This window comes from Rhincodon typus, chromosome 22, assembly GCF_021869965.1.
Source record: "Rhincodon typus isolate 14 chromosome 22, sRhiTyp1.1, whole genome shotgun sequence".
Lineage (NCBI taxonomy): Eukaryota > Metazoa > Chordata > Chondrichthyes > Orectolobiformes > Rhincodontidae > Rhincodon > Rhincodon typus.
Window position 1 is genome coordinate 30,806,457 of NC_063353.1, and position 15,994 is coordinate 30,822,450.

Below are 15,994 nucleotides of genomic sequence, written 5' to 3' on the forward strand. Positions count from 1 at the left end.
CGTTAGAGAGAAGAAGGTTAAGAGGTGACTTGATAGAGACATACAAGATGATCAGAGGATTAGATAGGGTGGACAGTGGGAGCCTTTTTCCTCGGATGGTGATGGCTAGCACGAGGGGACATAGCTTTAAATTGAGGGGTGATAGATATAGGACAGATGTCAGAGGTAGGTTCTTTACTCAGAGAGTAGCAAGGGCGTGGAATGCCCTGCCTACAAAAATAGTAGACTCGCCAACTTTAAGGGCATTTAAATGGTCATTGGATAAACATATGGATGATAATGGAATAGTTTAGGTTAGATGGGCTTCAGATTGGTTTCACAGGTCGGCGCAACATCAAGGGCCGAAGGGCCTGTACTGCGCTGTAATGTTCTATGTTCTATATTCTATGGAGTCTACCAATGATCAAACACAAGGAAAAGTGATCAGGTTCATGGCCCTCGAGCCCAGATCAGTGTCAAACACAAAGACAGTTGATCAGATACTCAGCCCACTGCAGGTCATTCCTCAGACATTATTCATATTTTTGTTTAAGCTGAGACTTGAGCATAAACTCTACCTCCAACAATTTGCTGATAGCATCTGGAACCATCTTGTTTTGGTTGTCATAGCAGGGCCAGACAATCTTACGCTGTGCCCGAGGAGTCATGGCATCTACTCTTTCCCCATCATCCACTTGTTCTCGCCGATTGTATACCAGCTCCCAGTCATAAGGTGGCCCTTCAGAAATTGTCTCATCTGTGTAATAGTCCCAGACTTTCAGGTTGGAAATGTTAGCATATGGCCTCAGAACCTAGAATCAAAAAGGAAGATAGTGTTGGTGGGGTTTAGAAATCATTAATGTAATTGAACTAACAGTTCATGGAGTTACAAGTCAGAGGGACATGAGCAAGTCATTTAGCTTTTTGAACATATTACGGTGGAACCGTGACCTAATGTCACATGTCCAACTTTTCCACAGATCCTTTAACACCATGGGTTAACAAAAAACTATCAATCTTAGACTTAAAGTGAACAACTGACAGAATATCAATTGCTTTTTGAAGAAGGAAGTTCCAAACTATTCTCACCATTCATGTTGAAAAATCATGTCTAGCTTCATTCTCAAGGCCTGGCTCTGATTTTTAGATTAGTTCTTTAGTCCAAGAAACCTCAATTAGCAGAGTTTCTCATTCTGTTTCCCTTAATATATCAAACTTTATTCAAATTACTCACTTTAATCTCATAAGTTTAATTAAATGTTAACAGATCTATCAAGAGCAGAACATAGTACTGAGGGTGTGATCTAACACAACATTTGCATGAGTGTAGCATGGTTTCTAACTTCTTGCATTCTAGCTCTCTAGGTAAATTGTTTCTTTTGTACCTATCCATAACATTTCAACCATCGATTCAATTCATGGAAACAGTAATATATCAGTGATGATTGGGGTAGTATAAATCATGTTGTACAATGAAATCCACCATCTCTACAAAGCTTCTCCTCACCTCTCCATCCTCAGGTGCATACAGATAGTTGAAGAAGATTGGCATTTTCTTATTCAATCGATCAATGTAGTCCCACACAGACCTGTGCGTGTGTTGGTTCTTCCTTTCGCCTTTCTCTTCATACATCAATCCTGTTGGATACAAGTCAAAACTCAAAGTACTCTGTAAAACTGCATCTGGACTAGCCATATGGTTGGCTACAAAATAAAGCGAGGCTTGGTGGATCCAATTCTGTTCCTTCACCATGGAATGATGAGAAACATGTAGCTAAATCTCACTCTTAAGCTGTTTGTCCCTGGGATTTGATTCCAATCAGTTCCCAGAAAGAGGGGATGAAAGATTCCATGACAGTCTGTGTTTCAGGGGATTTTTTGCACCTCAGACTGAGTTGTGTAGAATTTGATAGCTAAAATCGATAAACGTTTTAATCTCATCCTGAAAGCAAAGCAAATCTTCTGTTTTCCCATTATAACATTTGATATCTTTCACAACCTACAGAACTCTTTCAGCATATCATCCTGCACTCAACTGGGGTGAGACATGAAGGAAAGGTTTTCTTTGGTAACAATGAAGTGGTGGGATGAGTAAGATCTCAGCTGACTGACTGCTGTGGACTAATATAGCCTCCCAGGAAAACTAAGAAAATAAAGCAGAGTAATTCCCTCATTGCTGTCACCAGGACACTCTTCCATAAACACATGTCTGACATGTGCCACATATAGCCATTCTAGTTATCAACAAAACAAACAAGAGATGCAGCTAGTTGTGGTTTTACCAAGTTCGATCCTTTCATGGTCAGAGTCCAGCAGGAAGGTTCGGAAGCGGTTAGAGACATGATGATATGCCAGGAATTTCAGATAGTACTGACTAAACTCAAATTCCATTGGAAACTGCAAATGAATCTGAAAAGGACAGAAAGGTACAGGCAAACAGTCAGAGCAGGAAACAATTGGCAAGAACTGATAAAAAAAATCATTTGTTCATCTGGTGATAACAACTATTTCCGACAAGATCAGGGCTCTAAAATTCAGTGACTAATAACGTAGCCATTATGGAGACCTCACACGGTAACCCCACAAAGAGATCTGCATGGCTTTACCTTTGGAAACAGGGAAGTGAAGAGAAATAGAGGATGTGCAAGGGATCAAACTTAATTGGGGACATAAATTTTGGTTTGGTAAAAATCAGCTGAGAGAGTTAGAAAAGTGAGACAAGCAACTCAACCACATTAATTGTTATGCCTCACTGCAGTTGTGGGCTGGAAATCTAACCGCCATTCCCAGAGTCATCACAAGAGTACCTTTTTTAAAAATAAACTTTTAACAATATTTACTCATTTTCCTGCCTTTATTACCTGGGTTGAATGAAAACACGGACCAGGAATCTGTGCTTAACAATGACTATTTATTACAAATAAAATATTCTAGCATCAGATGAACAATTATGAACCACTGACATATAGCTCTACTAGTTAAAACTACAACTCATTTACTAAACTCCCCTTCTGTACACACCCACCCACTCACCCACACACAGTCACCAAAGAAAAATGTTTGAGAAGGACTGAGAAAACAGTTCTGTGAGCCCAACCCACAGACTTTGCTGAACTGATCCTTTCGCTGATTAGAATGCTGCTTCTCTATTTTTCTTCTCCAGGTACTTTTGCTTGCAGCAGGTACAGGATGACAGGGTCACACTTATAAAGGTCTCTGACTTATTAATTCAAATTCATACTTACAGCAACTGATTAAGGGAAATAAAGTGGCTTTCAAGCTTGAGATGCTTTTCACTATGGAGCAGAAACAGTTCTTTCCCTTTGAGAGGTAAGGTAATATCTGACATTAACATTCACAACCCTAAACTGTTCAGTTACCTGGGAGCCAATCACAGTTATTGGCAGGCAGGAGGCCTTTGTCATTGATTACTGTGTGGACTCGTGATCAGTTATCAGCTATTGGTTACCAGCCAACTTTTCAAAAAAATCTCATTTGTGGGATATGAGCGTTGCTGGCTGGCCAGCATTTATTGCCTATCCTAAGTTGCCCTTGAAGTAATGGTGGCAAGCTGCCTTGAACTGCTGCAGTCCCTCTGCTGGTGGTTGATCCACGATGCCATTAGTGAAGGAATTACAGGATATTGACCCAGAGACAGTGAAGAAACAGGAATATGTGTTTCCAAGTCAGGATGGTGAGTGGCTTAGAGGGGTACTTGGGGGTGATGGTATTCCCATGTATCTGTTGTCCTGTTCCCTCTAAATCAAAGTGGTCGTAGGTTTGGAAGATGCTGTCTGAGGATCTTTGGTGAATTCCTGCCGTGCATCTTGCAGATAGTACACACTGCTGCTACTGAGTGTCCGTAGTGAATGCTTATGAAAAATGTAGTGCCAATCAACTTTGTCCTGGATGGTGTCAAGCTTCTGGAGTGTTGTTGGAGCTGTGCCCATCCAGGCAAAAAGGAAGTATATTCCATTACTCCTGACTTGTGCCTTTTCAATGGTGGACAGGCTTTTGGGAGTTACTTACTGCAGTATTGCTAGTGCCTTGGCAAGAAACTTGTCAATGGTAATCCCAAGGATGATGATAGTGAGGGATTCAATGATGGTAACACCGCCAAGGAGCGGTGTTTAGATAGTCTCTCATTGGTAATGGTCATAGCCTGACATTTGTATGTCCAGATCTTGTTGCATTTGGACATGGACTGCTTCAGTATCTGAGGAGTCACAAATGGTGAATATTGTGCAATCATTAGCAAACATCCCCAACTCTGACCTTATGATGGAGGGAAAGTAATTGATGAAGCAGCTGAAGATGACTGGGCCTAGGATACTACCATGAGGGACTCCTGCTGAGATGTCCTGAAGCTGAGATAACTGACCTCCAACAATCATGACCATCTTCCTACATGCCCGATATGAATCCAACCACCAGAGAGCGTGCCCCCGATACAGACTGATTCCAGTTTTGCCAGGGCTCCTTGATGCCACACTCTGTCGAATGCAGCCTTGATGTCAAGGGCTGTCACTCTCACCCTCACCTCTGGAATCAGTTCTTTTAATTATGTTTAAACCAAGGCTATAATGAGGTCAGGAGCTGAGTGGCCCTGGCAGAACCCAAACTGGGCATCACTAAGCAGGTGATTGCTGAGCAGGTGCTGGTTGATAGCACTGTTGATGATACCTTGCATCACTTTACTGATGATCAAGAGTAAACTGATGGGGCAGTAATTGCTGAGTTGGATCTGTCCTGCTTTTTATGTAAGGACACATACTGGGAAATGTTCCACACTGTCAGGTAGATGCCAGTGTTGTAATTAGACTGGAACAGCTCAACTAGGGGAGCAGCAAGTCTTCAGTACTATTGCTGGAATGTCGTCAGGGCCCACAGCAGTATCCAGTGCCTCCAACCATATCTTGATATGTAGAATCAATCGAATTGGCCGAAGACTGTTGTCTGGGGACCATTGGAGGAGGCTGAGGTGGATCATCCACTTGGCGCTTCTGGCTGAAGGTTTCAGCCTTAACATTTGCACTGAAGTGCTGGGCTCTTCCATCATTGAGAATGGGGTTCTTTGAGTCGTCCAGTGAGTTGTTTAATTGTCCACCATCATTCATGATTGAATGTGGTTGGACTGCAGAGTTTAAATTTGATCTGCTGGTTGTGGGATTGCTTAGTTCTGTCTATCACTTGTGGTTTATGCAAGTAGTCCTGCTTTGTGGCTTCACCAGTTGACATAACAACAACAAAAACAAAGTTGCTGGAAAAGCTCAGCAGGTCTGGCAGCATCTGTGGAGGAGAAAACAGAGTTAACGTTTCAGGTCTGGTGACCCTTCCTCAGAACTGATGGTGGCTGGGAAAACTCCTCCCTCCAGCCTTTTACCTGTACTCGATCCTTTCATTGAGAACTGTCGACGTGACATCAGTCGCCTCAATTTCACTGCCCACCTCAACAAATCCAACCTATCTCCCTCCAAACTGACTGCACTCCGTGCACTCAGATCTAACCCTAACTTTGTCATCAAGCCTGCCAATAAGGGTGGTGCTATTGTTGTCTGGCGTACTGACCCCTACCTTGCAGAGGCTGAGCGCCAGCTATCAGATACCTCCTCCTACCTTCCCCTGGACCATGACCCCACCATGGCACATCAGGCCATAGTATCCACTACGGTTACAGATCTCATTTCATCCGGTGATCTCCCCCCATCCGCTTCCAAGCTAATATGCCCCCACACCGCACAGCTCGTTTCTACCTCCTGCCAAAAATCCACAAACAGGACTGTCCAGATAGACCCATTGTTTCAGCCTGCTCATGCCCCACAGAACTCATCTCTTCCTACCTTGACTCAGTCTTCTCCCCCCGGTCCAATCCCTAGCCACATACATCCAAGATTCATCTGACGCCTTACGCCGGTTTCAAATCTTCCAGTTTACTGGCTCCAGCCACCTCCTCTTTACCATGGATGTGCAATCCCTTTACACATCCATTCCCCACCAGGAGGGCTTAGGGCTCTCCGCTTCTTCCTGGAGCAAAGACCTGAACCCATCTCCACCCACCACCCTCCTCCGCTTGGCCGAGCTTGTCCTCACCCTCAACAACTTCTCTTTCAACTCCTCTCATTTTCTTCAGGTAAGACGGGTTGCCATGGGTACCCGCATGGGCCCTAGTTATGCCTGTCTCTTCGTGGGGTACGTGGAACATTCCTTGTTCCAGTCCTATTCTGGCTCCCACCCACAACTCTTTCTCCGATACATTGATGGTATCATCGGTGCTGCTTCCCTCTCTCGTTGAGAATTGGAAAACTTCATCAATTTCGCCTCCAATTTCCACCTTGCCCTCACTTTCACCTGGTCTATCTCTGACTCCTCCCTTCCCTTCCTCGACATTTCTATTTCCATTTCTGGGGATAAACTGGCCACTAACATCCATTACAATCCCACCGACTCCCACAGCTACCTGGACTATACATCCTCACACCCCACTTCCTGTAAAGACTCCAACCCATTCTCTCAGTTCCTCCGTCTCCATCGCATATGTTCAGATGAGGCCAACTTCGACAAGGGAGCCTCCGAAATGTCCACATTCTTCCTCAACTGAGGATTCCCCAGCTCCATTGTCGACAGGGCCCTCAATCGGGTCCGACCCATCTCCCGCACTTCTGCCCTCACCCCTTCTCTTCCCTCCCGCAACAGCGATAGGGTTCCCCTTATCCTCAGCTACCATCCCACCAGCATCCACATCCAGAAAATCATCACATGCCATTTCTGCCACCTCTAGTAAGATGCCACCACCAGACACATATTCCCCTCCCCTCCCTTGTCTGCCTTCCGCAGGGACCGTTCCCCCCGGGACACCCTGGTCCATACTTCCTTCACCACCAACACCTCCCCACAGCCCTACGGCACTTTCCCCTGTAACCGGCAAAGGTGCAACACCTGTGCATTTACCTCCTCCCTCCCCAGTATCCAAGGGCCCAAACATACCTTCCAGGTGAAGCAACACTTCACGTGCACTTCCAAGAATCTAGTCTACTGCATTCACTGCTCACAATGTGGTCTCCTCTACACTGGGGAAACGAAGCGTAGACTTGGCGACCGCTTCGCAGAACATCTACGTTCTGCTCGCAAAAAAGACCCTGAACTACCTGTTGCTTGCCACTTCAATGCACCACCTTGCTCCCTGGCCAACATCTCTGTCTCCAGCTTGCTACAGTGTTCCAGTGAAGTCCAGCACAAGCTGGAGGAACAACAACTCATTTTCCACTTGGGCACCCTACAGCCCTCCGGACTCAATATTCAGTTCAATAATTTTACGGCCTAAACTCTCCCATGTCCCAGCCCCCCACCCCACACACCAGGCCTTGTTACCACACACCCCCTGTTGTTAGTCACTAACAGTCCCCATTAACAACTATTCACCCTCCCAGCCTAATCATTAGCAACTCCTTTGTCTGTCCAATTGTCTTTCTCTCTCTTTGGGCTCTATCCTATCGTTTACTCCCAACCCCACTCACCTCCCTATTTTCTGCATATAAACTGATGTTTTCCCAGCCACCATCAGTTCTCAGGAAGGGTCGCCAGACCTGAAACGTTAACTCTGTTTTCTCCTCCACAGATGCTGCCAGACCTGCTGAGCTTTTCCAGCAACTTTGTTTTTGTTCCTGATTTACAGCATCTGCAGTTCTTTTGGTTTTTATTCACCAGTTGACACTTCATTTTCAGGTATGCCTGGTGCTGCTCCTGGCATGCCCTCCTGCACTCTCCATTGAACCAAGGTCAATGCCCTGACCTGATGGGAAGAGTTTAGTGGGGGATATGCCAGGCATGGGATTGCAGATTGTGGAGTACAATTCTGCTGCTGTTGATGGTCCACAGCACCTCACGGATGCCCAGTTATGAGTTGCTAGATTATTCAAAGTCTGTCCCATTTAGCACAGTGGTAGTGCTACACAACATGATGGAAGTTACTCTCAACATGAAGGCAAGACTTTGTCCCCACAAGGACTGTACGGTGGTCGCTCTCACCGATACTGTCACGGGCAGATGCATCTGCAGCCAGCAGATTGATAAGGATGAGGTCAAGTAATTTTTTTGGTGGTTTCCTCACCACTTGCTGCAGATCCAATCTGGAAGCTACATCTTTTAGGACCCGACTAGTTCAATCAGTAGTTCTGCTACCAAGCTATTTCTTGCTGGTGGACTCTGAAATTCCCCCAGACTATATTTTGGGCTCTTGCCATCCCCCAGTGCTTCCTCCAAGTGTTGTTCAACATGGAGTACTGATTCATCAGCTGAGGGAGAACTGTATGTGGTAATCAGCAGGAGTTTCCTTGCCCATGTTTAACCTGAAGCCCTGAGACTTCCTGGGGTCCGGTGTCATTGCTGAGGACTCCCAGGGAAATTCCCTCCCGATTGTATACCACTGTGCCACCACTTCTGCTGGGTCTGCCCTGCCACGGGGACAGGACATGTGCAGGGACGGTGGTGGTGGTAATCTGGGACATTGCCAGGAAGATACAACTCCGTGAGTATGACTATTTCAGGCTGTTGCTTGACTAGTCTGTGAGACAGCTCTCCCAATTTTGGCAGTAACCTCCAGATGCTAGTAAGGATGACTTTGCAGGATCAACAGGACTGTTTATGCAATTGTCTTTTCTGATTCCCAGGTCGCTGCCAGGTGATCCGTCCAGTTTCATTTCTGAGACTTTGTAGCGAATGGTACAACTGAATGGCTTGCTAGGGCATTTCAGAGGACACGTGAGAGTCAACCACATTGCCCTGGGTTCTGGAGTCACATGTTGGCCAGACCAGACGAGAGTGGCAGATTTCCTTCCCTAAAGGACATTAGTGAACCATATGGGTTTTTCCAACAATCGACAATGGTTTTATGGTCATCAGTAGATTCTTAATTTCAGTTTTATTTATTGAATTCAAATTCCACCATCTGGCTGTGGTGGGATTCGAAACCTGATCCCCAGAACATTGGCTGAGTTCCTGGATTAATAATCCATAATACCACTGGGCCTCCCCTATTGTCCACAGAACCCTGGCTCCAGCTCATCTACAACTAGATCTTCACCCAATGATTTGTACAAATGCCATCTAAACAGTGAACAGCATTTAAAATGAGGGCCAGGTAATTTGTTTTTAAAAAGTACAGTAATCCTTCAATTCTTGGCTTTTAAGCCAGTTCTTTTCCCATTTCAGCACCAAATCAAAAACACAGAAAAACAGCTAGATAGTCTTTGCACAGTTGTCACAATACAGGGTCTTAAAAGTAGAGAGGAGAGGGTATCTTTTCCTTTCAGAGGGCTGCTGATCTTTGGCATTCGAAAAAGTAATGGAGCCTGGGTTATAGAATATATTTCATAATGGAGATAGACAGATATTGTCTGGGGAGGGGAAAGGCAAGGCAATAATAATGGAATTGAGGCCATGTTCAGATTAGCTGAATGGTGGAGAAAGTTCATGGGTCTGAAGGATCTATTCTTGTTCTTATTATAAGGTAATGAAAAATCTGTAAGTTTTGTGACTACAACGATGCAGAGAACTTCCTTCAATGGGCTAGTTACATAAATCAATGAAAATCAGCTCCAATTTTAGTCACTGATCCTCACTTTATGTTAGTAACCACAAGCCAATGTTAAATTATTGAGACTGGATCTACTTGACGGATAAACTGCAGTGCAGTACAGTACAACCTCACTTCACTGTGAAGATGCTGATGACTTGCTGCTACATTACAATGCACCTACCTGATGCACACAGTCCAGAAACTGCAAGAAAACAGGGATGAAACCACTGCTCTGACTGGCCATTGTCTGCGCACCACGATGGCTGAAACGATGCCCAAATGACAGCCACTCCTTCTCCACCAGAAGGCGGAAGCCTTCCAATGTCCTATAATGTTGGTCGGACAGCAATTGCACCAAGGACACCACCTGAAGGGAATTCAGAGGTAAGACAGCAATCCATTTCCAAAATGAGATGATAAATTTGGACTGAGGGGACTACTATTGGGATGGAATTCTTAACCCATGAGTCAACCATACCCTTTAAACATAACCTTTTCCCTTTTATCTCATGTGCTTAGCTAACCTCCCCTGAACTGTTTCTTACTCTATTAGTCTTAACTGTTCCTTGTGCTAGATGTTCCACATTCTAACCAGTTTTAGAAAAGAAGTTTCACTTGAATTCCACATTGGATATATTAATGATAATCTTATGCTTAGAGTGCTTAACTTTGATTTTTCTCACAAGTGGAAACATCTTCTCCATATCTACCCAACCGTTCGGTTCATCATGTTGAAGGCTTCTGTTAGGTTTTTTGGACAGAATGAGCTCCAACTTGTTGAACTCTTCTGAGGAAGATTAACTTCTCGGTTCTGGTATCATCCTTGCAAACCTGATTTTGTACCTTACCCAATGCCTCTATGTCCTTTCTAAAACAGAGATCAGAACTGTTTGCAGCATTCCAAAATGGTCCACACAAAAGATTTTGTATATGTTTTTCAACCTTTCCAAATTTTATATAAATGAAAATAAAACCTCTTTTCAACAAGTTGTAATTGGACAGCATCTGTTACATCCATATAAGCGACACAAGGCATTTTACAGCCAATTAAGGGCTCTTGAAGTATAGTCACTGTTGTTATATCCGAGACATGGCAGTCAATTTACACTCATTAAGCTTTCTCAAAACAGCTATGAGAGAATGATCTGGGGTAAATATCAGCCAGGAAACACGGGATCTTCTTACAACAGCATCATATTTAGCAGAGATTTTGTAGATCCACCCAAAAGACCATTCCAAAAGATACACAACCTTATTCAGCTTGTCTTACAGTCAAACAGTTACTACATTTGCTACAGATACAGTATCAACCCTCATAACCTCCCAGCAGATCCCTTCTCATAATTTACTGTCCTTCCTTACTCCACACAAGGTACTCCATCAACAAATAATGAAAGGATAATTCCTGCTGGAACCAAGGAGCAGCACATGGAGAATCCTCAATATAAATGTTTTGTTGTAAGTGATTTGTGAAATGCCTTCCCTGTGATAATAGTGGCCTGGTGGATAAATGTACAGGCCATGGACGGAGTCAGATGAACCAAGGAGGCCCCAAACCCCACTGCTGATCTGACGCAGGGTAGCAGACAGATGGATATAGAGTACTGTGAACAGAGACAGGTAGTAGCAGTCAAGTTTCTGTTCTCTAATCATACACTAACAAACTCTGCTGGAAAGAATCATATTGGGGCAGTCACACACTACCTACCCATGCGCATCAGTATTCTAGAGCACCTAGTCTTTCAGCATACCAACAAGACTGACACCTTAGATGAAGAACCAAAAGTAGTTAGAAAGCTCATGACTGTGCACCCTAAACCCCAACAATCAAAACTCCAGCAGGTAAGGGGAATTCAAGGCAACACATATTCCTTTTTCCTTACAAATACAGAAAAATCACATGTACAGGTAATCACTCAGTGAATTTTTTTTATTTCAGTGAGATAAGCACATTGGAACATCAAAATCTCACATGACAAAGTTTGATAACTGACAGCAGGTACCTGAGTGGTTACATCCCAGCCATCCTCCAGGCTGATCAGCACCGAGGATCCGTTGTCCAATAACTCAACAACCAGCACAGAGACCTGGAGCAACCGGTGCAGCTAGCAACAAAAAAACAGTGATGAGAGAAGGAGAAAAGGAAAATCACAGGATGAAAGTCACAAAGAACAGGAGGTCAGGCATTGTAAGTTAGGATAGGGCAGGAAAGAGGGTACAGTCAGGATAGGAGGGAATGCCCTGAAATACCTGAGAAAGCCACTCAGATTCCTCCAACAAACGATAGAAGGACTGATTGGGATCAATGGGTGCAGAACTTGGCACGCAAGCCTTCATCAACTTTTTAAAGCTGGTCTTCACATGTCGGACATCAGGTATCTCAATGGGGACAACTTCCCACTGCTGTAAAGGATCTTGTTTCGCTCCCTGAACAAAGAATTATTTAAAAATTTTTTTAATGAACTTGTTCAGGCATGTTATGATGCAAATGAGGATCCCATTAAGCAGGCTCAAGGATCCAATAGCGTTCTTCTGTTCCTATTTATTATGGTCTTAACTCAGTTGGGACTTGAACCTGGACCTTCTAGCCTAGACTGAGATACAGTAAACTCCCCAATATCCAACACATGAGACCTGTGTGTTACATGAGAAATACTCCTACTGAAGCCCAATATAGTACACTCTTGTAATCTTTGAATAAAAAGTCTTGCATCTAAATGTCAAAAGGATAGTCCAATTTATTTGCTGGGTTCTGGATACTCTGATCGTATTTCGGTCAGGGTCATCAACTAAACTAGCAATCGCATCTCGAGCAGCAGCCGATATCAAAGGCTGAGGAAAAGGGGATTTAGGCCTAGTAGCCCTCTTGAATAAATTTCTTTTTCTGCCTTCTTGCATGTTTCCTTCGCTCTTGTAAAACTGGGAATGTAAGTGGTGAAACTTTATACAGTAAAACAGTTCATCTGCTCAGATGTTTCAGGACACTTTCAAATCTTCTGGTAAAAACCTATGAATCTCTTTCAACCTGCTTAACCTTGTCATCCATTTCCTCTTCCTGAACTTTATGTTTGTTACAATTCAAAACAGTGTCTATAATTTCTTCTGTACTTAAATATGTTATTGTAACAGAACTATCTTGTCAATATTCAGCCATTCATCAAGCTCACCCTGGAAATGGTTTTCACTGGACTTATAGGCTAGCAGACAAACCAACTCCATGATTTCTTCATAGAGTTTTCATTTGCTTGCTTGGCTGCACATAAAATCCTTTAAAAGCTTCTTTGTCAGATGATAATTTTATTCATTCCCGGGATGAGGGCGTCACTGGCTGGGCAGCACTTATTGCCCATTCCTAATTGCCCAGAGAGCAGTTAAGAGTCAACCACATTGTTGTGGGTCTGGAGTCACATGTAGGCCAGACCAGGTAAGGATGGCAGTTTCCTTCCCTAAAAGGCATATCTTCTTCAAACATGACAACAGGCCACACAGTTTACACCAACATCTTCACAGAGTTTCACTTTTCACATGGTTCCATGCACATGTTAAAAATAGCATCTTTGTCAGAGTACTTGGACTGAAATTCATGAATTCTTCCTTCATGGTTTGTCAGCTTTCTCGTTAAATCATATTGGTAAACATTTTCAAATTTTGGATCACACCATGATCCATTGACTGAATCAAATTTGCCACATTAGGAACAAGAAAACACAGATTTTGCTAAATTCTTCGGTGGGGTAAAAAAATGTGACAACTATCCAATAAAAACACAACTTTGCCAATCTCCAGCATTCTGTTCTTTTGCTAATATTCTTTCACACTAGGCACAAAAATATGATGAATGCACCAAGTAAAAATTTCTACGTCCATCAAAGCACTGTTTCCACTTTGTAACCAACAAGAAGATGAACTGTGCCTTTGAAATATCTTGGTTTTGCGTATTTTTCAATAGCAGTGATTTTACATTATGCATTCCCACTGCACTTGTGCACACACATTCATGGTTATACTAGCTTTATTTTGCTTAAAACCATGAGCAATCTTTTCATTAGCACCAGCTAAGATTTTGCTTGGAGGGCATCACCATATTAATCTTGCTGCATCAGCATTACAGATTTGCTTGGCAGTCAGGGTATGTTCAATCCCCAGTTTATTAAAAAACTCAAAAATCTTTGGCTGATTTCATACTTCCAGTATTGCCCAAGGGTATCAATGTGGACTTCACAAGCTTCAAAATGTCCCTTCCCCCGACCGCATCCCAAAACTAGCCCAGCTCGTCCCCGCCTCCCTAACCATTCCTCCCACTTCAAGCCCCACCCCATCTCCTACCCACTAACCTCATCCGGCCTCCTTGACCTGTCCGTCCTCCCTGGACCGACCTATCCCCTCCCTAACTCCCCACCTACACTCACCTTTACTGGCTCCAACCCCGCCTCTTTGACCTGTCTGTTTCCTCTCCACCTATCTTCTCCTTTATCCATCTTCTATCCGCCTCCCCCTCTCTCCCTATTTATTTCAGAATCCCCTTCCCCTCCCCCATTTCTGAAGAAGGGTCTCGACCCGAAACGTCAGCTTTCCTGCTCGGCCTGCTGTGTTCATCCAGCTCTACACCATGTTATCTCAGATTCTCCAGCATCGGCAGTTCCTACTATCTTTGAGAAAAGGCTCCATGGTTTTCATCTTCTCATAAAATACCTTTTCCCCTGTCCACTAACATTGGTCTGGAGATACATGCACCTCCTGACCTCTTCAACAAAAGCCATTCATACAATGCATGATTCAAGTCTTCAAGCCTAAGAGTATGAAGTATTCAACACCGCTCTATGCTTTTATCACTCTCTGATTTCACAAAGAAGTCTTTAAGATTTCCACTTTGCACTTTAATGTCATAGATTGTTGAGGAACCAACATCGAATTCCTGCATAAGCTCTCTGCCGTTTTCACCCTTTTCCAGTCTTTCACACGTTTCCGTTTTCTGTTTCAAAGTCAAAACAATGTGCTTTGCTTCTGTCTTGGAGTGGGAGTCTTCTTAGGTGACACAGTGGATTGATGGATGAAAAATTTCAGCTATAACAATCACAAATTCAATTAGCTGCTTTTATAACGGCGTTGTGAGCTACGATTTTCCTCACACAAAATCATGCTGACTATCCCTAATCAATTTTTGACTCTCTAAACGTCCATAATTCCTATCTTTTTAAATCACCTCCAACAATTTACCCACAACTGAAGTCAGAATCAAATATTCTAGGACAAACCAGAAATTCAGGAATTAAAGAACTTTTACTCAGCAGAGAGGACCCAGTTTTTTTCCCCTTTCATATATAGCCATTTGACATCTCTATATCTCTTTCATTATAATTAGTAACCCTTCTGAAGAAGGGTCTCGACCCAAAACGTCAGCTTTCCTGCTCCTCTGATGCTGCTTGGCCTGCTGTGTTCATCCAGCTCTACACCTGGTTATCTCGGATTCTCCAGCATCGGCAGTTCCTACTATCTCCTGGCCTAGAGTTGGGGACATTACCATTGTATTTTTCCCTCCACATACAGTGCCAGGCCTGCTGAGGGTTCCCATTTTTTGGGTTTGTTCAGCATCCACAGTATTTCGATTTTAATTTTACTCACCTTTAACTGGGACTTTTCTCCGATAATGTACAAGCCTGCGCGTGGCTGGCGCAAGTAATGAGACTCTGATGGGCCCCCATTAGCCTGTGGAGACAAGGTTTCTTTGCCTGCAAGCCGGATTCCTACATCTGAATTTAGGGAATAAGCGCTCAGTCGTCCACTGCCTCGAATGCTGCCCCATTTTCCTGGAAGAGAAAGAGACAAACTAACCATTGGATTTCAGTTATCACTTCTCTAGCTATAGTAAATGAATAGTGCAGTGAAATCATCAGAATCATTCACTCCGATTCCCTGTCTCAGTTTGGTGCAGGAATGTGGATCTGGAGCCATACACTACGGAGCATACAGGTGGTGAGAACAATAAGAGATGTGATTGGAGTGGGACTTCTTTTGTGGAGTGCATAAACTTAAACAATGAATCAGTAAGGCTCCAAAATGCTGTTCCAATCATGAGAATTCACATAGCTATGATGCTTTGTTAACGTCCCCACTCTTCTCAATTAGAATTCTTTATATTCTCTTGGAGGACAAAATGAAGAAACGCTTTAAAATAGGAAAATAATTCTTAAAAGTTTTTTTGATTCAAAATTTGGAAGTTTTTGAAATTATGGGGTAACCCTTAAGGGAATCCCACCTTCATACTTTCAACAACTTCTTCCCCATTAAATCCAGAAAAGATCTGAGGTAAGCAGAGGCAGTAAAATGTGAGCCCGGTGTTAATTCTGAAGTATGAAGTAGGATAAGCAGGAACAATGGCTTGAAGGCCAAGTCATTGAGTCTACGAAAGACAGAAATGAATGAATCTTGATTAAATAAGAG

At 43.5% G+C, this 15,994-nt stretch overlaps 1 protein-coding gene across 1 annotated transcript in view; it reads right to left on the reverse strand.

Annotated features, from left to right (window-relative positions):
• Nucleotides 1-512: 512 nt before the first annotated feature.
• sbf1 (SET binding factor 1) overlaps nucleotides 513-15,994 on the reverse strand; it is a 178,119-nt gene continuing 162,637 nt past the window's right edge. The window contains exons 30-36 of the mRNA XM_048609970.1: nucleotides 15,176-15,360; nucleotides 11,804-11,980; nucleotides 11,557-11,658; nucleotides 9,735-9,920; nucleotides 2,262-2,388; nucleotides 1,487-1,617; nucleotides 513-791 (exon numbers count right to left, since the gene is read on the reverse strand). Of these exons, the coding sequence (XP_048465927.1) occupies nucleotides 513-791; nucleotides 1,487-1,617; nucleotides 2,262-2,388; nucleotides 9,735-9,920; nucleotides 11,557-11,658; nucleotides 11,804-11,980; nucleotides 15,176-15,360 (1,187 nt within the window). The remainder of the gene's footprint in view (nucleotides 792-1,486; nucleotides 1,618-2,261; nucleotides 2,389-9,734; nucleotides 9,921-11,556; nucleotides 11,659-11,803; nucleotides 11,981-15,175; nucleotides 15,361-15,994) is intronic.